Source organism: Lathamus discolor, chromosome 7 (assembly GCF_037157495.1).
Source record: "Lathamus discolor isolate bLatDis1 chromosome 7, bLatDis1.hap1, whole genome shotgun sequence".
Lineage (NCBI taxonomy): Eukaryota > Metazoa > Chordata > Aves > Psittaciformes > Psittacidae > Lathamus > Lathamus discolor.
The window spans coordinates 5,048,286-5,073,289 of NC_088890.1; the positions used below are offsets into that span (position 1 = coordinate 5,048,286).

Consider the following 25,004-nt stretch of genomic DNA (forward strand, 5'->3'; position numbering starts at 1 on the left):
TTTGGCCTCCCCGCTCTGAGTGCGATGCTCTGGGCACAGGGAGGCAGTGCTCTCTGTTCTGCCTGGAGTACTCTGCTCTTTTGCAAACATGCCAGGCTTGCACTGTGATTAAGGGCTGGTGTATGGACTGCAGCTGTCCAAACCAGGTGTATTGGATTCATACAGCAGGGGGGAATAGTTCCTGGAAGATGACTGGTACCCAGACCAGATGCCTTTGCAGCAGGAGCTGGAGCTTTTCCCAGCGGAGCTGCTAGGCTTGGCCCGGAGCAAAACCCAGCTGGGGTTTGTGCTGTGGTAATGGCCTGTATCCTGCCCAGTGGGGCTCCCAGCCACCATGGGAGGGCTCAGCTTTATGGTGGTTGTTCTTCTGTTGTGGGGTGGGAGTCTTGCCATGGAGGTGGTGCTGTGCAAGCACAGCAGAGTGCTGCCCCACAGATACCTTGGTTTGTGGGGAAACACTGCTTCTTGGGGGAATGGATCTGTGGGGAGAGGGGAGCTGATTTGGGTTGCGTATGTACCTCACCATCCCAGCCCTACCATCAGTGTCCTCCCTCTTGTCCTGAGCAAGCAGGCTGGAGCCTGATCCTGCTGCTGTGCAGGGAAGGCCCCTGCCTGCAGGACACAGTGAGGCTGGGGCTGAGGAGACAATGTTCACTTTCTCGTAGTGCCCAAAGGCACACGTGCTAATGGTGCTCTATAGGGAGCTCCCTCAGAGTTTGTTGTTTTCCTTCCTGTTTTATCATCAGATAACTTGACCCATTGGGAGGTGCCGGGTCCCCTTGCCGCAGCTCACTGCCTAGTGATTCCTGCACCCATGGAAGCATTCCTGCACCCTTTTCCTTCCTGGGCTGCCCAGTTTCATAGTGCTGGGCATGCCCATGGGGAACCAGAAAGGGGCAAATGCTTCCTCTGAACCCTGACAGCTCCTTGGATATATAGGCAGAGGGAATTAATAGCAGAGATAAGCATCACTTGTTGTGCATTAGGAGCAAGGCAAACAAGTGAATTTGGAGAATGGATGTTGGAGGCAGTATCAGATCTGCCTCTTCAGTTACATGGTTGCTGTGAACATGTACTGGCAATTGGCAGTGTTACCAGCTCTGCTTTTCAGTAAGGCTACTCAGCACTGCAGTGCTGATTTAGCTCATCTGCTCAGCTGTTTATAATTGCATGGTGCTTAGAAGTGTTTGGAATTACATTTTCCATGTTGCAGGTTGTCTTGCGCTGTCTGTGCAGTAACTTCAGGTTTGCCAACCACATTGAGCAGGGCTCATGCAGGGGTCTTACATCTTGTTTCAGCATGGATGGAGGATGGGAAGAGAAGGTGGCTGGTCTCTTCTCCCAAGAAACAAGTGATAGGACAAAAGGAAATGGCTTCATGCTGTGCCAGGGGACGTTTACACTGGATATTAGGAAAAACCCTTTACTGAAAGGGTGCTCAGGCATTGGAACAGGCTGCCCAGGGCAGTGCTGGAGTCGCCGTTCCTGGGAGTGTTCACAAACCGTGTAGACAAGGCTCTTAGTGACATGGGTTAGTGGTGGCCTTGGCAGTGCTGGGGTAAAGGTTGGACTTGGTGATCTTAAAGGGCTTTTCCAACCCTGTTGATTCTATGATTGCTTTACTCTGATGCTCCTGCATTGCCTCCCCCTTGCCTGCCTGCTGGGGGTACGTGCAGACGGTGAGGGGATGGGCTCTGTTTACAAAGGGATTGCAGAGTGAAACCCAGACTACCAAGAGCCTGCAACTTGCATCCCCCTTCTCCCTGGGGTGCCACTATAGCTGAGAGTGAGCTGAATGTGAGAATTCCACGATTCCACATGGAATCAGAGCAGCGGTTTCTTGACTCTGAGGTCACTGCTCTTACAAATTTCAAACCCAGGTCGCAGAGCACTGGATCACAGGAGAATCTCAATGAGAGAGGTTTTCTAACCTGGAGGGAACTGAGGGCCTTTGCCATCACTGAGGAACGTTTGGGATGTCTTTGGCCAGAAAATCCTCCCAATACGGGAAATGTCACCTTAGATAAGTAAAACCCGGCCAAGTTCTGAGCAACCCAAAACAAAACACTGCAGTGGAGAGTGTGAAGCTGTCTGCATTGCCTAGAGCACTCCCATTCATTCCCCTGCCTGTCTGGTACAGTCTTGTGCACGTATGGTCACTGTTAATTCTTGTTGGAGCCTTCTAATTAACGCTGATGAACTGCTCAGCCAGGAAGACTGCAGAGCTCTGCAGCCGCAGAGAGGCTGGAGGAACATCTCCTGGTTTCTTTCTCCTCCCTTGTGGAGAGGCACCGTTTCTATCCGTAACCAATAGGAACTAATTTTCTCTTTCATAATGGAAATACTAATGTCAGGACTCCCTCCTTACCCAACGCTTTCTCCTTGAGATTGCTCCTCTTTGCTTGCCTAATTGCCACTGCTCAGCTGGAGGTAGTGCATGTCTTCCAAACACATTATTTTGTTATGCTGTTACTTACCAAAGAGGAAAAAAAAATAGAGTAGGATAGAATATTGCTTTGTGTGGAGCTTTCTTCGCCTTAACCCCTTCTGTGCTGATGTGGGGCGTTTTTTCCCTAGCACAGGATGTTTTGCTGTTGGCAATATGTGCTTTTTGGTGTGATGGAGCTCTGATGTGAAGAACACGTAGAAATTGTTTCTCCTGGAGCCTTAGGATGCCTCTAAAACCGGTTCTGTTACTAAAGCATCCTTTCTGGAGCCGCTCCGCTCACATAAGGATGACCTGTAATAAGACAGGAGTTGCTGAATTGACGGGAAGCATGGGTGGGTTGGGGACCCAGATGATTTGGTTGAAGCCCTTGGGAAAAGGTTGGCTGGAAACTTCTGAGCCTTTTGTGTGGCACCCCACTGATGGAGGTGGTGGTCACCATCTGGCAGGCAGGGCAGGTCACCTGAATCCCTTGGGGCTTTTGGGGGGCAAAAAACCCCCCAGCAGTTGCCTGGAGTAGAGCTAGGATGGAATGATGATGTATGTGATAGCACAAGGAGTAATGGGTTCAAACTTAAACAGGGGAAGTTTGGATATAAGGAGGAAGCTGTTTCCTGTTAGGGTGGTGAGGCACTGGAATGGGTTGCCCAGGGAAGCTGTGAATGCTCCATCCCTGGCAGTGTTCAAGGCCAGGTTGGACAGAGCCTTGGGTGAGATGGTTTAGTGTGAGGTGTCCCTGCCCATGGCAGGGGGGTTGGAACTGGATGATCTTAAGGTCCTTTCCAACCCGAACTATTCTATGATTCTATGTGGACACAATGCTGTGCTCCACACCTGAGGATCCCTGCGGGCAGCACAGAGGGGCTGGGGGCAGGCAGGGAGCTGGGCTTGTGCTTGTGGAATTCAGCAGGTGGGGAGGGGAAGAGCGAGCGGTCAGTGAGCTTCAACTGCCTTTGGGTGAGGAAGAGCAGAGGAGGAGCGTGGTGGCTCTGCCTGTGCTGCTGGTGTGGCTCAGCAGAGGCAGAGGGGTGGGCACTGTGATGGGCAGCCCAGCTTCTGAGCGAGAGTGGGGGGATGCTTACAGCCTGCAAGTGTGAAGGAAAGCAGCTATAAAGCCAGTGGTGTGGGCAGCAGGTCAAATGCCTTTTTTTTGCCCTGGTTGCAAAGCCTTTCTTCCTTGCTCCGCTCATTTCCAAAGCTTATATTGTTCCTTAATCCACATTGCTAAAATTCTGTGTTAGAGGATCAGCTTTTCTGTGGGAAGACTGCTGTACTTCTGTCTAATATTGACTGTCTTTCTTTCTCTTGTTTCCCTTCTTAGATCTACAATGAGAATAGAAACCTGTTTGAAGTCAAGGAGAATGTGCCCAGGAAATTGGTGGAGAAGGTCGCGGGGGACATTGAGAGCCTCTTGGCCAAGAAAGTCCGTGCTTTAAAGGTAAGGTGATGGCCCTGGTGCCAATCCTTAGACAGATATGATCAGTTAAAGAAGAGGGTTGATGCTGGTGTAGCATTATGATCTCAGCTTCAGAGTAATTGTAGTGGTTGTGTGGCTTTTTCTGGGAACTGCATCCTGCAGTTACATATTTGTATGGAGTGTGTCTGGGGTGTGAGGCGAGAGCATATCACAGCAGGATCTATTACAGGAGTCGTCTTGCTTTTTATCTCCTCCCACCATCATGGGAGCACCTGAAGGTTCTGCAGTGAGTATGCAAGTGACAGCAAAAGCCTGGCAGCAAGTTTTGACCCACTCATTTAACTGAGGTGTGGTCAATGGGAGCAGTGTCCCCGCAATAGCTCCTGGGCTTGTTTCAGACAAGTGGGGGGACTCAACTCCATTGAGGGGAAGACGTGCTGAAATGTTTGTGCCAGTGCCTGGTACTTGAATCCCGTGACTCTGGGTGTGAGTTGCCCTTGTGGGTTCATACGTTTCCAATCTACCATCCTGTTTTATAATGCTCCTTTTAAAATTAATTCATCTTATGTGTAGTGGAGGAAGGTGACCGCAGGTCTGTGCTCTGCTACGGCATTCTCTGCTGCTGGGGAAGAGACAAGTAATTGCCTTCCTGGAGAGACAGAGATATCCTCCCCACTGCGGAAGGGCTTGGGAGCCATGAAAGAGCTTCATGCACAGGAGCCATTGGGTCCTCTCAAGTACTTGCTGTTGGGTTTGGGCAGGACTGGTTGATGTGTTGTTAAGGGCTCGGCTGATGCTGGACCTGACACAAAGGAGTGATTCTGGCAGTGCTGGTTAGATAATGAGCACTTGGGGAGCAATGATCCATTGACCTGGATTAGTCCTTTCAAGAGTACTCCTTCAGGGTGAAGTTTCTGGATGGAGCAGTTTCTCACATCCAGCTTGCACATAGATTCATGCCATGCAGGATTGGTGGTACTGCCAATGAGCTCTGGAAATGGGGAAGCTGATGGGGGAGGAGAAATTGGATCTTCTGAATTTCTTCCACATTGTGCTAAGCTTCTCTGAAGCAGTAGGGCTCCCACAGCTGCTTCTACTCTCCAGCCTGTGTTTTATTCTGCCTCAGCTCTCCCCTTAGTTGAATCATCTCTCCTGGAGTCATTTCCTCCCCTTCTCTCATGACTCACAACAGTGATGATGACTTCTTGAAATGTATTTTTCAGCATCTGAGTCAGGTGGAACTCCATGTATCAGCCAGGGCAGGTGAGGAGGGAAAAATGGAGCCTCTCCTCGATGTATGAATTGCCAGGTCACTCGTGCTCACTCTATGGAAAAGAGGCATCCCCTGTCTCCCTTGCTGCAGGAGAGAGAAGGGATGTTGCCTGTGCTTTGGGGCTTTGTAGGAAGGTGCCAGCCAGCCTTTGGGCACACGTGATGGATACATAGTTCAAGAGTGCTGTTCTGATTAGGTGGTGATTCAGTCCAATCATCAAAGAGCCTGTTTGTTTCTAAGTGAAAATATTAATGTCTTTATTAAAGTTAAACTGTGTGCAGAGCATTGATTAATAATACATAATATCTTGCCTTGTGTGTTGCATTTCTAAGAAGCAGAAATCGAGCACAAGAAACCAAACTCATCTCTCCGGCCCTGACAGCCCCGGTGCAGCCTCATGGCACAGGTCTGGCACTAGCAGGACACTAATTTCCCATGTGCATTTCGGAGCGCTGGAGCCAGGTCTGGGTATGTGTGTGTACAGAGAGAGCAACTGCTTCCTAAAAGAAGTCATCTACAAGGGTCTGGTTATTTGGATGCTGTCCCTCCTTTTTTGTTCCAGACCATCGTATCTGATGACAGTCCATCATGGGACAGAAAAATTCCTAGGAAGACCTTTTGCAATCCCCACTGTTCCAGCTGGCACTAGAAAAGAGCATCTGCATTTGGGTCCTGGGGGACCTGTACCTCTGTCCCATCCAGGCCTCTGTTTGACAGGGATTTGCACTAACTGCCCTTTTCCCCAGCATCATTCTCTCTGATGATTTCATTGCTTCAAGCCTGCCTCCACAGTCTCCTTTGGGCTCTGTGGTTCCAGCTGCTTTTTATTCTTAAGGTTTATCGAAAGTACAGCTCACATGAAGTGGAAGTAATAGATATTGCTGAGGTGGAGTAACTCCTGAAGGAGCTGACACAACTTTTACCCTGTGTACTGCATTGTGAAGAAGTTCCAGAGATCTTGCTGTAGGTGAGGTATAAGAAAACAGGACATATGTTCCCAACCAGGTGCTTTAGGGACTGCTGTTGTCCATGCTCTTGAGCTTGCCCTTGTTAGGGCTAAGAGACAAACATCTTCCCTCATGTGTGAAAAGCAACAAGGTGGCAGGTTGCCACATCACAAATCCCCACTGTGTTTTCCGTGTGCTGGGAATCCCAGCTAGCTGGCTTGTGGCTCAGTGCCACCTGAGACTAGACCTCAACAGGTTGGTTGGTTGCCAAACAGATTCTTTGCCACTTCCCTAACTTAAATTTCTTGTTTCTTCTTCAGTCTCTTAGTATGTTCAGACCCCTCCTTGCCTTTTTATGTGCCCAGAGGGACATGTGCAGGCTAGGGCTTCTTGGGTGAGCTTGTTTAAGAGACCAGATGTTCGAGTTTGATGCTGGTGGAGCACTGAGTGAACCAAATCAAAGCCATCACCTGGGAGTGGGCACAGGCAACTTCTGTCGCTGGATTCCCAAACCCAAGGGGCATTTTTCTCTCTTCCCTTTTCTTTCTGTGTTGTCTTTCTGTGATTCCCCAATTCACCCATAGTGAGAGCCTCAGTGGCTGTTTGGTGGGGCTGGTGAAGATGAGCCGTAGAACGTTCTCCATAAGCAAAGGTAAAGGAGCCTCCTTTGCCATCAAACCCAGCTTCTTGCCTTTTCCGTGTGCCCAGACCACAAGGGAATCTCTTCTTCCCTTGCCTATGCTGTTGCCATTCCCACCTTGTGCTCTGCAAGTAGACCAGGGCTGTTTCTTCGTGCCACACCATGTCCCTGATTGTCCCAGCTCTGCTGCTTGCGGCCACCGAGGAGGTCTTGGCAGCCCAGCCCTGCTTCCTCACCTGTGCTGGCAGTGCCAAACGCAAGGATCAAAGCAAGGGAGTGGCAGAGGGGCTGCTGAGGTGATGAAAGACTTTGGGAAGTGTGGCTGAGGGGTTGCTGCGCCACTTTTGCTGTGCAAGCTCAGCACCTCAGGAGAGTCTTCTACTGCTGCAAAAGCACCTCTGCAATGAAAAGGTGCTGGGGGCCCAGGTGGAGGTCACTGCTGGTGGTGCAGCATCAAGGAGGGCATTTCCCCCTCTCCTTCAGGTCATGGGCACTCCAGACCTGATTCTTTTATAATACCAGGTGAAGTGCGTGAGTGGTGCTTCTGAGTCTGTCCTTGCCTGAAGCTTTGCAGACTGGGGGGAAGGGAGTTGTGATTTGGTGGAGGAGGAGGCTGAGAGATGGAAATTTTAGATCCTAAGGTATGTTTTAGGCTTGTTTCTACTTTTTATACAGTTCTTGCAAAGGCTGCTTCTGGATGCTGACTGCTTCATCCTTCACATCCTTAACCACAGACAATTTGCTTTGCCTCCTGAGAGCAGCACATCCCACAGCTTACTGAGTGGGTTATGCCCTGAGGTGGGCTATTTATACACCGTGACCAGCCTAAAGACTGCTGTCTGTGCTGGTGGTCTTCCCCATCTCTAAGAAGAGGCCTCCTGATGCATAAAACATGGTATGAATGTCTGCAGGCTCTGGCATTGCCCCCATGGGACGCTGGTGGCATGGCTGGGCAGGTATCTTTTCCAAAGAGCTGTTTTAGTTTTGCGTATTGTACATCACAGGCAAAATCTTTTGACTTAAGGTGAAGTTCGATATTTTCCCAGTGGACCTCAGCTGTGTGCAGTGCCATGTGTTGAGCAGGAGTGCAGCGAGGGGGCATTTCATGTCTTGGAGAATTTATAATGTGTATTGTACACGTGTGTGTTTTACATAGATAGATGTATGTGTAGCAGGCTTGGTGCACCTCGCATGACTCTGGTGGTGAGAGAACAGCACTTGCCAGTAGTTAAGAGAAAAGTTTGTGGGGTTTGTTTATTCTGCTGTTGTGGAATTTAACTGCGTATTTTGGGTTTAAACTTACACAGGGGAAGTTCAGGTTAGATATAAGGAAGAAGTTCTTTACTGTAAGGGTGGTGAGGCACTGGAATGGGTTGCCCAAGGAAGCTGTGAATGCTTCATCCCTGGCAGTGTTCAAGGCCAGGTTGGACGAAGCATTGGGTGGCATGGTTTAGTGTGAGGTGTCCCTGCCCATGGCAGGGGGTTGGATCTGGATGATCTTGAGGTCCTTTCCAACATTCTGTGATTCTCTGATTTTTGTTGCTATGTGTTTGGCTCCAGTGTGGAATAAGCATTCGGCAGAAAGGAGGGCTTTGTTAGAAGGGTTCAAGGCTCCTGTTCCTCCAGCTAAGGTGTAGAAGCTCACAATGCATTTCACTGAAGGCTTTCAGATTTTCCTGTAGGAAAACCTACACTTGGCATTAGATGTCTTCTTTTGACAGAAAAATGAATTTGAAGGACAAGACTGTGTATTTTCTGTGTTTTGAAAGCATGCTGCAGGGATGACTGGCTGGGTTTCCTGTGGCTACAAAGCCTGAACATGGCTGTAGGCGTCTGGTATTCCCATCTTCCTTTACCTTGGATCCTAAGGGATGGTGGCTGGAAGAGCTGGGATTTGGTGCACAGCAAAGATGATTGATCTGGAAATGAGTAAAGCTTGGGGTTTTATACTGCCTTAACCAACCTTCTCAGTTTTGAATCTGATTTCCATCACCTGCCCTCAGTTGGGGTTTTCCCGCTTACTGGCATTTTTAACTTACATGTTCCTTCTGATATGACGGTTCAGTTAGTGCTTGGCCATGCTTCAGGATCCTCAGATGGAGGTGAGGTGGGAGTTTGGTGCATTACCACAAAGTACTTAGCAAGCCAGCTCCTTGGGGGTGAGAGCTGGTCAGCGGGGTAGGAGCTCAGGCCGGTTGTGCTTTTAGTCCCGGCTCAGTGCTCAGTGTATTACTGCTCAGCTGGGACAGGTTCCAAGCTCTATTTACGTCTGGCACAAGCATATATCAAGAGTGCAGAGGAGATTTAACTGGACAGGTTTATCCCTTTAACAATTCTGGTAGCCCTGAGATTTCCCTTGCAGGTATGTGGCGAACAGAGTGTTTATCAGCTCTTCTGCTCCCTGATAGGGACAATAAAAGGTTTCATTTGTCTGAAGAGCTGCAAAAACTGGCGTGCACCAAAACATCTCTCAACCCTGTTCAGAGCATCTCCCCACTCCCTCCTCCCTTGGCAGCACTGACCTCTGTCATGGCATGGGCTGGTGGGGAATCAGCAGTGTGGGTGCAGCAGCTTTGTCTTTCCTCCTTTGGTGTAGGGGATGTTGCCTTCCTACAGTTTGGTGGCACGCGGTGTTCAAGGCAGGCAGTGAAGGGGGTCAGCATTCAGCAGGAGCTGGGGTCGTACTGGGTTTCTCCTCTGCTGCTGGCAGTTTCAGGTCCTGTTGCCACCTCGCTGCCCTGCTGAGCTGCCTGTTCTTCCAGGCACTCACTGGCCAAGTCGTTGGTGTGTTTAACTAGATGGGTCCCAGGACAGGAGACAGAGCCCCTCCTGAGCTGCAGTGCATGGGGGTTCAGGTTGGGTGGCACCATGCAGTGCTGCACATGTGTTCCTGGTGGGTTTTCCTGCTGCGGTGTGATCTACAGCCTGGATTTTACCTGCTGGGGGGATTTCTGGCCATGGCAGAAGACCAGAAGTGGTCACTCCCTGGCCTGCTGCGTCCCAGCCCAGTGTCCAAGCTAAGGGGTATGTTACCCATCGCATCTAGACAGCAAAGTGGGGGAGGAAAGAGGGAATAAAGGTAGTTCAGGTGAGCTCAGATGCAGCCTGTGGTGGGATGTGGGGCTTCATTGCACAGTGCATACTCACCCTGTTCCAGCCACATGGCCATAGACAGGAGCAATTCCATTCGTGGAGGAAGGACCACAACCAACATAAGCCTTGTGCATGCTGAAGTACAAAACATTTAAGGGTATGATCTCTGTGCTTAATTCACAGTGACAAATCCATCCCTCTTCCTGCTGCTTTGCAAATTGGTTGGTGGCTTTTGGTTTTAATTCTGTTTTTAATTTGCTCCTAATCAGGCCCTGGCTGCCTGTCCCTATGTATTCATGTATGTATGTATTTATTCAGTCGTGTGTGTGTGTCTTCTCCTGCCTTGCGATTTGTTCTTGTGCTGGACCTCCTCCATTAATCCAATTTGAATCCAATCTCCCAGGTCTGGGATTCTAATTCACAGATTGCAGAGGGGAACCACACAATGCCCGCACACCAGGACGGGGGTTTATTGTCTAATCTAATCAGGGACAATCAGATGTTTGTGACAAGTCTATCAAAACTGTATTGGGCCAGTTTGCCAAGTGATGTAACCAGCTTTCTTAATAGCACTAACACGATTTAGAGCTTCCTGCACTTTCATGCAGATTATGTTGAAGGTTTCCCTTTCTTCTCCCATGAACGCTTGGCAGCAGCCCAGCCCAGTGGGCTTTACAACTTTGTAAGCTGCTTGGTGCACCCTGCAGCAGCAGAGGTTTGTGAGGACACCGGGGCTCCTGCTGCATATCCCCAGCACCGCGCATGCTGGAGGTTGGATGATCCCATCTGTGGCACCTGTACAAGGTATGGGCTCAGTACCGCAAATGCATCTGAAGTAATGGATGGGGGAGTGAAAAGCGATGCTGCTGACCTGATAAAGTATTCAGTTAGTCTCCATAGCAGGTCTCTAGCCCTGCATGCAGACCATCAGCCGTCAGGCACTGTGGGCTTCCGTGGCTGTTGGTAAAGAGCAAGAAACCTGTGTCCTCTCTTGCCCTTGGCAGGTTGAGGCTGCTGGGTTTGGGTACTCCCTGTAAGAAGCCTGGACAGTTGCTGTTCAGGGTAGAGACCTCTCAGGGGGATTTTTGGGGTGCCCTCTCAAGGCCTGGAGCAAAAGAGGAGGCAAAACCAGTTCTGCAAAGGAGCTGATGTCTCTTAGTATAGGTCTCCAATTGGAGTTAGTTTCCCTGTGCAAATAAACAGTTTTGTGATTTTCCCCCTCCTGAACACTGAAATATCCCTGTGATCCCAGGCAGCTAGCCGTTAGCCAGGAGGTGAGCTTACACTGTTCTCACGCTCCAGGTCTGTACCACTCAGCTCTGTACCCAATGCCTTTATTTATTTTAGGCTCATGGATTCCTCCCTGCTCAGAGCATCTTTATTTTGGCAGGTACTATGTGTTGCACTCATCCCTGAGGCGGGCACGTCAAGGGGAGCTGCAGCAAGCTGCCGGTGCCTACATTGCAGCCAGGGCTGAGGTTCATGGGCTCAGGTCACACAGCAGTGCTGGAAGCATTAGCTGGGCTTTTAGCCTCAGCAGAGCTTGCCCTGGCTCAGTGTGTGCCGCTGGGCTGCTTTGCACACACAGGGAGGAAGACTATGAACCCCTTCTAAAGGGAACTAACCTTTCTTTGAGGGTTTAATCACTGTGCGTGCCTTGTCGTTTGCACTCTGCACCCTGCAGTGGGAGGAACTCAGAGACCTCTGATACCAAGTGAAGGGAAGGATGAAATACTCCTTAAAGGGTGTTTTACTTCACTTCCTAAAACTGTGTTGTGTATTTGACAGCAGTGTGTGTGTGTTTTTCCAGTTTTTCCTGGTTTCTTCAGCACAGGAACAGCACTCTTAGAGGTAACTAAGGCCATTAGTGTTGGCAAGGGCTTTGCAGCAGTTGTAGTTCTTGGCTGTCTCAAAGCTCAGATCTGTCAGCTTGGTCCTTACCCTCTCAAGCTCCTGAAGCCTGGCAGGGCTGCGTTATTCTGTGCACTAAGGGGATGCACTTGGGGAGGGCTGAAAGGGTAAAAGAAGATGGGTAAGACTAACTCATCTGTATAGATACAGATATAAGAATGGTTAGTGATGCAATAGAGGAGAGGGTCTCTGAGGGAATTTGTGCTAGGGAAGAGAATTGCCATTTAGTTCTTTACAAAACAACCTTTAAACATGGTTGGGAAGATGTGTTTGCAATGATAGCAAAGTAAAACCAACCATGTCACTGAAAAAAAGGGATTTATTTGAATTTCCTTGGTTAATTTTGGCGTGAGAAAATGCATTTCCATGGCAGTGTGGAGGCTACAGTTGTTTCTGCGCCCTGTCCTGTGGCTTTGTAATGTGTGCATGGTGGGAGAGGGCGAGGGGAGGGTCTTTATTTCCCCAGGATTGCCCCTGGTTTTGCAGGGAGTGTGTACCTCTATGCTTAGAAATGTGCTCTTAGTCCTTGAGAGCTCAGCCCCTGCCCTCCATGTTGCTGTACATCCTTGACAGGCTCTCTGAAGCCCAAAATCTTGGACAGAAAAGGCACCCACCAATTTATTCTCTTGTTTCATGTTTTTTCCCTCTGGATGTTGGAAATGCATCAGCAGGGATGGAAGGCTCTTATATTGAATAGGAATAATGGATCTCGGCTGAAAAACTGAATCATTTTGAATTCAATTCAGGTAGATTGAGGATTATAGTTTTTTAAGGGTTTCATCCCCTAGTTGAACTAAAAATCAATTACTTGCGTAGCTCTGTTTACAGACAAGTAGCGAAGTTAAAGACTCTAATGATTGAGGGGGTGGAGGTTTGGTCCTGGAGGTTAATGGACTCGCATGAAGCTTTTTGTCTCAAAAGCTCTCCTCAAATCCTGCCGCCTTTTCCTAAAGAACATGGATTTGGCAAGTCTCGTTTCTGCAGCCCACGAAACCCAAATCAGCTTGGGCACAGTTTATCTTGGTAGGGCTCTGCATGAGTGTCCGGTGACTTGATGGCAGGGATGGCTGCAGGTGAAGAGCAGGAGGTGGTCATGACGATGGCGTGTGTAGTAAGCATTTTGGTTGACTCTGGGCAAGTGCTGCTGTGCTGTTACACCAGAGCTGGCACCTGAGCACGCTCCCTGTCTTGTAGTGTGGGGTCCAGTGGGGACTGTGCTTCCTGCTCCACATAGCTTTGCTTTTCATCCCCTGAAGCTTTAATAGGGTGAGCCTGAAAGCCATCAGCATCCAGCCCTATCCCATAGCAAGGAGCTATTATATATTCCCAGAGCAGCTGACGTCCGTTAAACGTTTGAGTGACACTACAACAATGTGTAAAATATCTGTGATAAGGATCTAGCAAATCTTAATTTAAAAAAAGACAGGAATGTAAATTGCACATACAAATGTGATAAAGAGCCAGAGATAACATTAAAGAGATTGTATCAATTTAATGCAAGTTTAGTGCCAAAGCCTGTGATCTCCTCTTTGAAGAGGAGTTGTTGGGGTCCTGTGGTATTCCAGTGGATGCTCAAATCATCCCGGTCCTCTGAACCAGCCGTCCCTGCAGCCAGCGTGCTGCACGGAAGCTGTCTGCTTGCTGGGGATTAATGAAAACCATTCCTGCCTCTACAATACAAATAATGTTCCTTGGAAAAAATAAAGTGCCCTTCTTTCTGCCTGCTGGCCCTTGGGTCGCTCAAAATGCAATTAAAAAGCAGCTTAATACAGCTTTGTGATGAAAAATCTGTCAGCGTACATAGGCACAATCTGAAGCGAAAGCACGATGGAAGGGATGTGAGCAGCAATGTTTAACCGTGTGCCTGCCTGCCCCGTGGTGCTTGCGGAGCCGAGGCTGGAACTGGGATGTGCGGGGCTGGAACTGGGTTAGCTGGGGGAGCTGGGCTGTGGGGACGTGGGAGCTGACCCGTGACCCAGCTCTGTGTGCCTTCAGAGTCACCCTTGCTCTGGCCTGGTATCCTACTCTATGTCCTTGCTTTCTGTCCCTCCGCTGCTGATCCAGATGTGCTACATCCCTGAAAGCAGCCGAGGAGCATGGCAGTAAAGGCTGTGGAAGTACCCTTCCACATGGGTTTGGAAGTGGCTGTGGGTCAGTATTTGTGCCTGACAAAATGCCCTCCCACAGCTTTAAGCATTATTAATGGGAATTCAGGTTAAATGGTGGGGGTTTCCTGCAGGCATGAAAGTAAAGCTGGTAATTCCTTAGCAGAATTCCTTATAGAGCTGGGACTGAACATCTCTTTTGGAGTGGGATGGTCACAGAGGGTTCCTGTGAACAGCAGCAGGGCTGCCTGTCTGCTGCCCATCACCTGCCTTTGGTGCTGCAAAACGAACGATCATGTTTGGCTGCCCTGTGTTTGCCTTTTGTGTGCATCACTTGTAAGAGGTGCGAGTTGAAATCTCACTTCGGCTGTACGCAGAGCTGCTGTAGCAACAACTTCACTGGAGTTGTGGTGGGAGCAGTGTTTCACGTTGCACGCCAGTAGATGGCACAGCTTTTATATCTGCTAATTGTATAGGGAGGAAACACGGGTCTGTGCCGTTCCTATTGCTGATCTTAGCCATGCCTCGCTCTCCTCGCACGAATGAAGATGTCCCTGAGGGGGTGCCTGTAGCTGAGGAAGCTGGAGAAGATTACAGGAAAAGATGTTGAGCGTTGTGGCCCTGGGCAGCAGTGGGAAACCCTGGTGGGGACAGGGAGGTGAGCAGCTGTGCTCTTGGATGAGCATGGGAGTGGATAGACAAAAAGGTGGCGATAGTTTGGCTTCCCAAGCGCATTCCAGCAAGGGATGAATTCCCTTAGGATAAATCTATTTGACTGCTCCAGCTTTATGCGTGGGGAAACTGAGGCTTGAAGAAATCATACTTTGTCTTTCATACACCCGGGAACAAGAACTGTGCTTCCTAATTAAGTTCTGGGACTTTTAGCTCCAAGGTGTCCTTCATGCATGGTTGCTACAATAACATCTCCCTGGAGCTCAAAGCTCCTTCTCTCTGCTCTGGTTAGGTTTGGCACTATTGTTCTCTAGCTAGTTCAGCCTTTGAATGTGAATGTTTTGAGCAGAAAATGTGAAACGCACCCTTCTGAAAGAGCAAGAGCTGGATCCATCCTTAAATCTTCTCCCTGCCTGATGGTGCCGAGCTGTTTGTGCCTCCCCTAAGCAAAAGCAGTGCTCTGGCCCATTCAGGGTGGGCATGTGGAGCTTGCTGGATGGTGGCCGCTGGAGTTGGGAGGGTTGCTCAAGGGCAGTAAGACAGCTGTGAAATGGAGAGGAATGCTGCTTGTCCTTCCATGCCCCTGTCCTGGGAGGTGTGCAGAGACCCCAGCATTAGAAGGAATCTTTCTTCCTGCCTTCTACCTGCTGAAGAACTTCTTTTCATGGCTAAAATTGATTCTTGTAAGTGGATGGAAAGGATATATCCCAAATCTTGAGGGGCTGGAGTGCATGTAGAATATAAACCAGAATGTATGTATGTGCGGCTGTAAATAGAGTTGTCACTCTAAAAGGAATGGGGTTTCTAGTGCTTGTCAGATCATTGTTAAACCGTTTTTATTACTAGATTACATTCTAAGATAAAATTTATTGTACCAAAAAGAGGGAAGGTGCAGGGTTTGACTGCAGATTTGGAAACACACTTAAAAATTATGGAGCACCTTTGAGCCTTAGCTGGGAGCAGGCTGCCTGCTTCAGGGTTTCCTCCAGGGTAGCTCCTGCCCAGCAGGTCTAAAGGATGATTTCCTGATTTTGGTGCAAACTCTGCCCTAACCTGTCACCTTTCATAATCAAGCAATGGTGTCCCATGTGGACAGTGGCACGGAAGCTCCAGCTCGTGAATCTGTGTCATGTGTATGGGGCAAAAACTCTCTAGGGCACCTTTCCCAGCTGGTTGTTCCCTGAATGCGGTGTTAAAACAGGTGCCCTAAGGATTTTGTATCAAAACTGAGGATCAATCCTAGCACATGTTGGCTCTTCTTTTCCTGCTTCTCCTCCATAAGCATTGCTCCTAAAACATTTTGTACCAGTTATATTCTTTATCTATGTTCAGTGCTACACCTGCAAGCAAAATAAAAACACTGGGCTCTTTAATTAGCTAGTCCTCGCAGGTACCAGTAGCATCTCTTCTTCCATCCTGGCCCCTTCCATCTTTTCCTCCTAGTTGTTCCTGGTGATATCTGTCTGACTTTGATCTGTATTATAGAATCATAGAATAGTTAGGGTTGGAAAAGACCTTAAGATCATGAAGTTCCAACCCCCCTACCATGGGCATCAATGACAATGTTAACAGGGTGGTGCTCTCCGTCACCTCAGCCATTCATTTGATGCAGCGTGCCAAACAGCAGTCATCTCCTCCTAACAAACTTGGACATCCAAGTTGTGTTGCTTTCATCTACCCTGGTTTACATAACCATAAAGCACATCACAGGCCAGATGCTGGAAGAAGCAGTTGCTTTGCAAGCTCCATCTGAAAGCCGCAGCCCCCTGCTCTGTGCAGGGTGGTACGGAGATGCAAACAGAAGAGTGATCAGGGACTGGGGAGGGATGGTTGGATGCAGCAACCTCCTGCTTCCAGACCAGCTCCTGGGCTTGGTCAGAGCTTGGCTTTTTTGAATGTTGCCACAAATATTTGAAAGTCACTCAGTACCTGGAGACGTGAGAAGAGCATCAAGTGGATTTAACTCTTAGACTTGTGCAGATCTATGTTTGCCGTAGCCCCTGGCCTCTAAGCAACCAGGTTTATTTTGCACACAGACTAATGCAGGTAGTCCCGGCTGCCTTGATATTAGCATTTTTCTGCCTCTCAAACCCAGAACCTCTGCAAGGTCCCATTCTGAGTAGCTGTTCTGCTCCCTCTGTTCTGAGCGTCCCTGAAACCTGCGCCATAATAGCATCCCGGCTAATTATATCACTGCAGATTTATTTCATGGTAATATTATTGCTGGCCTCAGGCATCACCACTATCATTGGAAAACATCGAATGATCACAGCTCCTTAGCTGCCTCCATTAAACCTGAGAGAAGCGTCTGGGCCTGTTTATAAGTTTGTCTTTTGATGAGAGCCAAGGATTGATGAGCTGGTGGATGCGAGGCTTGCAGAACGTGCCCTGGAGGGAAGCTTGCCTCGTCACAGCAGCCATAAGGTGCAGATGGCAGGATCACTAGCTGAATGCTTACACAGCCTGGGAAGCAGGGAGCGAGGTGAGAGCATCACCTTTATATCTCTTCAGGGCAGACCTTACTCCCTCCCTTGCAGCAGCATCCAGCACTGAGGGATGGCTCTGTGCTCCTGACCAGTGGTGCTGGAGGCTTGATGCTCCCAGGGAAGGGGGTGATTCAAGGGAGCGAATCATCTTGCGACACTTTCTGCTGGAAGTCTTGGAGGTAGAGCAGAAGAAAAGGCAAAAATACCAGTGCTGTTTCTGAACAAAAAATGGAGAAAAAGAATTCAAGAGTTTTCTCTGTGTTCTTCTTGCAAGAAATAACACACTGGTTGGTGTGCTGGGTACCAAGGCCTTCTGCTGAGAGTGTGGCTGCAGGCACACAGCCAGTGCTGTAACCCCAGGGCTGTTCTGTTCCTAAAACTCAAGCTCATAGCTGCTTCATGCTGCAGGCTGCATCCCTTTCGAAGCACAGCAGTAGGATGGCAGTAGGTCTGTAGGGTGAAGCATTTGGTGCTGCCAACTTGATATCCACACTCTGGTTTTTGGAGAGCATATTAAAGTATTTCAGCATACATCCCCCTATTGCACAGGCTTGTTGCAAGTGCTTTTGTCTGTGCCTGAAGCCTGGTTTGACTTGCCAGGATGGGGTGACCATCATTTCAAGCCAGTGTGTTGGTCTTGCCTATAGTCCCCAAACAGGCACCCAGGGGAACAGCAGAAGCTTATCACAGATCTGAGATTTAGCTCATGTGAAGAACATGAGGAGGTAACTTATCAAGGTCCCTTTCAAGATCTATAAAGGAGATCAGTTGTTATTGATTTTATTGTGTTCGACCATAAAGTCCTTTCTGGTTATGGTGTGAAGTGCTTCAGCACAGCAAAGAGTGGGCCAAAAACTTGCCTGAAATGGGGTCAATACATTACATGCAGACAAAAGGCACTTCCACTCAGACTACATCAAGTCTCCTGGTAATTTCAGCAAAACAGTCAGAGCAGAAATATGCTGATAATTATTTAAATTAGACTCTGAGCATTGCATTTTTTTTTCCTTCAAGTAACAGCACTTCAGCACTTGTCCAGATGAGTGCTAATTTACCCAAATGGAAAGGTTTATTAAACATGCCAGCCAGTGCTTTAGTAATATTTAGGACAGCAATTTTGCTTTATTATATCTCTTAACAAAGAGGACACAGGCTTCTTCATCCAGCACCAGAGCAGTCAGGGGACCTTGCACAGGATCCACATCAGCTCTGCCTGGTTTTGAATTAAGATGCATCATTTCTGCTTCAATTCAGCCTCTGCCAAGTGCAAACCTGGGACCCAATTCAGAGCAGCTTCACTGCTTGACCAGACTGAGGGACACTCAAAATCTCTGGGCGTCTTTTAGGTGCAGGAGTCATGGCTGTGATTTGGAAATGTTGAAGGGATGACACTGTTTGCTCTGGTGAAATGGGCCCTGCACCGTGTGCTGAGGAAGATGATGCTCAGCTCCTCCTGCTCCCCCTTGCTTGCTGTAGAACACATCTGACAACTGTGTCGTGAGTGTGGAGAAATTTGGGTGCATGAAGATGATCCCAGCCCATCATTTGCTGCCCCTCACTGATCTGTTGTATGCAGCCTCCTGGTTCCATTGTTACTGTACTTGTTGTCATGCAGGTGTGCTTAGACTGTTAGATACAGTTGAATCTGAGCTAGAAGATGCCCAGTGTGTCTATCTGTGTTTCACCATCAGGGCTGCCTTTGGCCTAATCACACTGTGATATGCTGGGTTTGATGTTTCCTTTAGAACTCTGTGTTTCTTTGTCTTGTGTATTTGAGAAAATGTGGCATGAAATCTGATGGATTGAGGTTCTGCTAACACATCCACTACAAGGCTTCTGCTGCTTTTTGTCTGCGGGTGCAGATGTTTGGGTGTGTGGCTTCTCTCAGCATGGTTATATCGTGTGAATGCTTCTTGGAGATCCATCCAGAGGAAAATTTCTTTTAGGTTTGAAGTTCCTCTGGGTCCTTCAGAATAAAGACTGTCCCCTCCTTTTTGTATGCGTGCTCCTAAGGACATGAGGATTAGAAATGCTGTATAACATACCAAAATCTATGTTGTGCTGTTCATATCTTTACGACCCTGCCAGAGAGGCAGGGACAGAGTTTTGAGAAGAGCTTCAGTTTGCTGCAGTTCAAGTTTGAATAGGTGTTGAAGGACAGCATAGTTTGCATGCATCCTGTTCATGGAATATGGTATTTCTTCATCCTCTCATTACTGCTGGGAAACCGTCATCTTTGCCATGGTGTAGTGGATGTCTTTCTGTACTAAAAGTTTTTCCTCCTTGCTCCTTCCATAAGTATTTTTCACCTCTCTTTCTTTCATCATTCCCCCCCCCCCCCCCCACCCCAGGCTCACTGTGTTAAGCTATCGTACTATTAATCTTGGAGTGCCTGGAGCTCAGACTGGTTGCAGACTTGGCAAGGGAGAACATATTGGAGTCCTGGGTGGCACATTCTTCCAGAGCTTGGGTGCAGCCAATAGTGATGGGAAGATGTAGGCTTGATTCCAGGTACTTGGTCTCTGTTTGGTACCATCAGGTGAACAAGTGTTGTCAGAGCAATGAGCAGAAAGGCTGTGGCTGCTCTCCTGTGCAAATATTGAATGTCCCAGAGGACCAGCAGAGAAGTGGATCATCTCCAGAGTTCCTGCAGAGGCTCTCAGATCTCTTCAGAGAGCTGCAGTCACCCCAGACAAGTTGAATATTGTTGTGTCCTGTTGTGTTGGAAGTGCAGAAGAGCCGCTGGAGGAAGCGTGTTTTCTCTGCTCCCAAGCATGCCTGGGCAGGAGGCCAGGTTTTCTAGGGACCACTGTTGATTCCCATCCTCCTCCTGCTCTGTAAAGAGCAGAGCACTGCTGTCACAGCTCCTGAGAGGTGGGCAGCACATGTCTGAGGCAGGGACCCCGTGCACAGTGTTACCATAGCATAGAGATGGACACCTTGCTACTTGCATGTGCATGGTCACCAACTCAGCCTTAGGCTTCCTGCTCTTCACTGTGCAGGGGACGATGCGGGCAGTGCATCTGACCTCACGGTGTCATGGATCTTTCTAGCAGGCTCTCAAGTTCCTAGAGCAGCAGAGTTTGTTGTAGGGACAGCACTGGTGCCTTACCCAAATGTGTTTGATGAGACCAGTGAATGGGCCCTGCAGCTTTCCTCTTCTGGTAAAGCCACTTCCACCAGGGTCTGCAAAATACAGCTGCTGCAGTGTTCCAGGGCAGCAACAGAGATAAAACCCAGGCTATGTATTTCCCATCACACAGCGCTGTTGCTGTTTGCAGTCCTGGCGGTTGGCTGGTAGGAATAGCAGAGTTTCAGAATGGAGAGTTTAAATGGGAATAGTTTGAAAGGAAGCTCTCACTGTGCGTTATTGATGGTACATGGTTTTTGGTGTTAGGTATCCCATAGGGAAGTGTGCTGTGACGCCTCATTTATGGTGGAGCCCCAGTGTGCTTCGGACCATCAGTGTGTCTCATCCATCCACAGTAACAGGGATGCAGGGAAGCAGCTTAGAGGAGTCCTCCCAGCTTACCTGCTTTTAAAAGGTGTAGAGAGACAGACAGCTTGGGGTTCAGTTTTACTGTTCTAGCCCTTTTCTCACCACCCTGATTGGAAGTGCTTAACCTCCTCTTCATTAATCAGTTTGAATTTTATCTAAAATTCATCCTTGATGAAGGCAAATTAGATAGAGTCTGCTGCTTCAATCCTGGGCTGAAAATGATGGCAGCGCATGCAGGTGAGTGCAGTGCAGCCTGGATCACAGTAGTACTGTGTTTTTGGTGGCTCTGTACTGACAAGGCTGGAGGAGTCAGCCATGTCCTGTGTGCTCAGCTCGCAACAGGCAGGACAGGGGTGTGGTGTTGTACCAGTGAATCCAGGTGACACATTTTGGTGCCTCAACCCACAGCAGCAATACAAGTCAATCACCAAGTCACGGAGCAGGACCTCTGGAGATCACCCAGTTGAATCCCTGCTCAAAGCATGGTGAGCTGGAGCAGGCTGCCCTGGAAATCAGTTCTTCTTAGGGAGGTTGCTGTCACTGTCCTCATTTTAGAGAAGGGGAGAGTAAGCAAAGTGACTTGGCCAGCCAGAGAGCATCTTAAATGTCTCATGAATGTTTCATGATGGGATTTCAGCCATACCCTTTCCTTGGGAAGAGCTAGTGGCTGCAAGGTTCTTGCCTTCATCTATCCAACACCTGCAGGCCTGCTCCTGGATGAGACTCACTGCTGATGGCTTGAGGCTGGTGAGGTGGGAGTGGGCACTGATGGGCAGTGGCACTGCAGACAGCTACCGGCTGATTTACCTAGTCCGTAGCACACTGCAGCTGCCATTTACATGGGCAGAGAAATGGGGGGGGGGGGGGGGTGCCCCTGAGAGGGAGACAGGCTCTTCTGCTGCATGGAGCAGTGGTCTCCACTCCCATTTGGGGCGCAAAAGAAATGATAATCTCACATTCTGTTTTATTCCCTGTTTATTTCTTCCCTCTGTCCCTGGTGAGGGCAGATAAGAATTAACCTCCAGGGACATCTGTGATATCCTAGCAAGAAAAAACATCATTTTCAGGGTTCTAAGAAAATGAATTTCACTGGGAGGACCCACACTGAGAGGACTTTGTTAGGGTATAGATATTTGTAAAGTGTCTTGGGTCCCCAGTGTGTCACCTCCACTGTGGACCTGGAAGGCTTTTATAGCCTAAATCTGACCCCGCTTGCAGAGCACCTCACTGTGCTTCCTGTGTGGTTCGGGACCTTGTGTGTAAACCTGTTCTTCGCATGGGTTGCTCAGTGGATCGGTGGCAGGTTAACAGCTTCTCCTGCATATCATGCAAAAGAAGAACACAGCGAAAACCAGAACAAACCACAATTCTGCTGCACTGCTTGAAACAACTTGTGAGCCGGGAGTTTGTCCCTGCTGCCTTTCCTCGTGCCTTCTGCTTTCTGCTGTGACTGATGATTGGGATGGGAGCAACACAGTGTTGCTGAGCAGCTCCACAGGCAAAGCCTTCTGGCAGTTTGGACCTGAACCTCCTTCGCGCTGCTGCTGCTCTGGTCTAACTGCTTAGCTAATACTTTGATGCTTGTGGGTTGCCTCATTAGGAGGAGGAACTAATGATGGAGCTAGTGATGCACTCCCTGCTCCCGAGATCGCACACCAAAGCTGGTTTTGCTGATACAACATCTTTGCTCACAGTTGCGTGAAATTCTTGCTGGAACAGGGCTCAGAAAGCTGTTCTGAAAACCCTGGGCACTACAGCAGGATTCTGGTCTAAGCCCCTGCATGGGGGGTTAGATGTGTTAGTCAGGGCCTTGTCTGTTGGGCTTTGAAGATCTCCAGGGGTGAAGCTCCTATGCTCTGAGTCCCAGTGTTGACCAACCATAGAATCACAGAACAGTTTGGGTTGGAAAGGACCTTAAGATCATCCAGTCCCAACCTCCTGCTATGGGCAGGGACACCTTACACTAAACCAAGTTGCTCAGGGTTCTATATGTAACTGGTTTTGAATTTGCTGTGTTGTGCCCACTGCTTCTCATCCTGCCCTTGTGCACCTGGAGTTTAGTTTCAGCACACTCTCGGGTCACATTGAACTGCTTCCACCCTGCTACATTTGCCTTCCAGTAGCTGCAGGAGCAATTAAAGCCCCTCTGAGCACCAAAGCCTATCTGTTCTTCTGTTTAGAGACCTTTCCTTGGGTCATCTCTTGTTTGATGCTTCTTTCTTCCTTTGTTCTATGTCCTTCTTTACCTCATTAAACAAACGGGTTTTGATCAACAGCCAGTGTAATGCTGGCTGCCCATGTACTCCCATTTCTGGCATGCCTTACATACAGAGCCTGTGTTTTAGGTGATGTTCCATTGTATTTCAGTGTTCCTGCTCCAAAGACACAGGGTTTCAGCCTCCTTTCATTCAGGAAAAAAACCTGTATGCCAATAACTTCAAGCCCAACGCTTTGTCCCTGGATTGCAACAGGGAGCTGTATGTTACCGCTTATGACTAGGGTGCTTGAGCACTCCCATTGCCCAGTGTTGGGTGGTTGAACACTGTAATGGTTTGCCCAGATAAGTAGGGGAGACTCCATCCTTGTGGGTACTCAAACACAACTGGACACAGTTCAGTGCCAGTACTCGATGGCCCCGTGTGAGTGGTGTTCGTACTTGTGTGCATGATGGTCTTTTTGTCCATGAGAACTAAAGCGGGCTTTCCCACTCTGAACTGAGGAAGGGTTGATGGTGGTGCAGGAATGGTAGAAAACAAGCTGCAAGTGGTATGTAGGGCACCCACTCCTGACTTCCAGCCAAGCTGAGCAGAAGAGAGGGAGTCTTGCAGATTTTGTTGAAGTCATCAGGAGAACAGCACGTCTCCAGCTTACTTCGTAGGTCTTGTGTGGGTTTCATGTGCCAGAGCTAACATAACACATGATTTGTTAAACTGGCTTTTTTCATGGTTGCAGGGAACAACCCAGCCCTGCAGCTAGAGCAGCGGAGAGCTCTGGTCAGTGAAGGCAGGGTGCTGACTGCTGTCACGATGCTGCCTCTGAGGAGGCTGGTGGAAACAAGGGAGGCCAAGTGGTAAAACCACATGCTGGACCTCACCCAGCAAAGCAGAGGGTGTACCCAGAACAGAGAGTGTAGGGAACCTGAACAGGAGCATGAGGACTGCCAAATGATGATAGGAATGTGTGGGACAACATGTTAGAGAAGGGAAAGCACCAATCTGGATGATTTTTTCCCATGAATTCAACAGATGCCTCCAGGACGTAGGGGTCACACCAGTGCGGGGTTCACCTGGCCCTTCAGGTGGGGCAGCTGGTGGACTTGAGTGTTTTCCCCAGTGGACTGCGGCTCTTTAGACATGGAGATTTGTTTAAGATTTGTGGGATTGAGTGCGCCCTCAGCAAGTTTGCCGATGACACCAAGCTGTGTGGTCCGGTTGATACGCTGGAGGGAAGGGATGCCATCCAGAGGGACCTTGACACACTTCTGAGATGGGCTGATGCCAACCTTATGAAGTTCAACCACGACAAGTGCAAGGTCCTACACCTGGGTTGGAGCAATCCCAGGCACAGCTACAGACTGGGCAAAGAAGAGATTCAGAGCGGCCCTGCAGAGAAGGACTTGAGGGTGCTGGTCAATGAGAAAATGAACATGAGCCGGCTTCAGTGTGATCCTGCCCCTCTACTCTGCTCTTGTGAGACCTCACCTGGAGCATTGTGTGCAGTTCTGGTGTCCTCAACATAAAAAGGACATGGAACTGCTGGAACAAGTCCAGAGGAGGCCACGAGGATGATCAGGGGACTGGAGCACCTCCCGTATGAAGACAGGCTGAGAAAGTTGGGGCTGTTCAGCCTGGAGAAGAGAAGGCTGAGTGGAGACCTCATAGCAGCCTTCCAGTACCTGAAGGGGGCCTATAGGGATGCTGGGGAGGGACTCTGTCAGGGACTGTAGTGACAGGACAAGGGGTAATGGGTTAAAACTTAAACAGGGGAAGTTTATGTTGGATATAAGGAAATTCTTTCCTGTTTGGGTGGTAAGACACAGGAATGGGTTGCCCAAGGAAGCTGTGAATGCTCCATCCCTGGCAGTGTTCAAGGCCAGTCTGGACAGAGCCTTGGGTGAGATGGTTTAGTGTGTGGTGTCCCTGCCCATGGCAGAGGGGTTGGAACTAGGTGATCTTAAGGTCCTTTCCAACCCTAACTATTCTATGATTCTGTGATTCTAAGATTTCGCTTACTGCTTTATTAAATCCAGAGCTTCTGCTGGTGGGAAAAAGGGCACTAAAAACATTGTAAAATTGAATTGTGCTGAATCTGGAATGTACCAGGAGCAGCCAGCCACACCTCACCCGTGGTAAAGAGGAATCTTTCTGTTCCCTGACAGGCTTCCTCTGCATATTCAGCCTGGAGCTGAAGTGGACTTTTTGCTGTCTTTCCTTATTGTAATCTCCTAATTGGTTTGCTAAATCCACTTCTCAATCACTGTAAGTATTTAAGTGCAGTGAGTCCCATTAGACAGCC

General features: G+C 49.0%; 1 protein-coding gene across 6 annotated transcripts in view; it reads left to right on the forward strand.

Moving 5' to 3' along the window:
- CACNA2D2 (calcium voltage-gated channel auxiliary subunit alpha2delta 2) overlaps positions 1–25,004 on the forward strand; it is a 234,988-nt gene that overhangs the window by 106,697 nt on the left and 103,287 nt on the right. For all 6 annotated transcript variants that reach the window (XR_010614225.1, XR_010614224.1, XM_065686957.1 and 3 more), the window contains exon 3: positions 3,768–3,884. Coding sequence is in view for 4 of the 6 variants with exons in the window: in XM_065686957.1 (XP_065543029.1) it covers positions 3,768–3,884 (117 nt within the window). In the remaining 2 variants the exon portion in view is untranslated. The remainder of the gene's footprint in view (positions 1–3,767; positions 3,885–25,004) is intronic.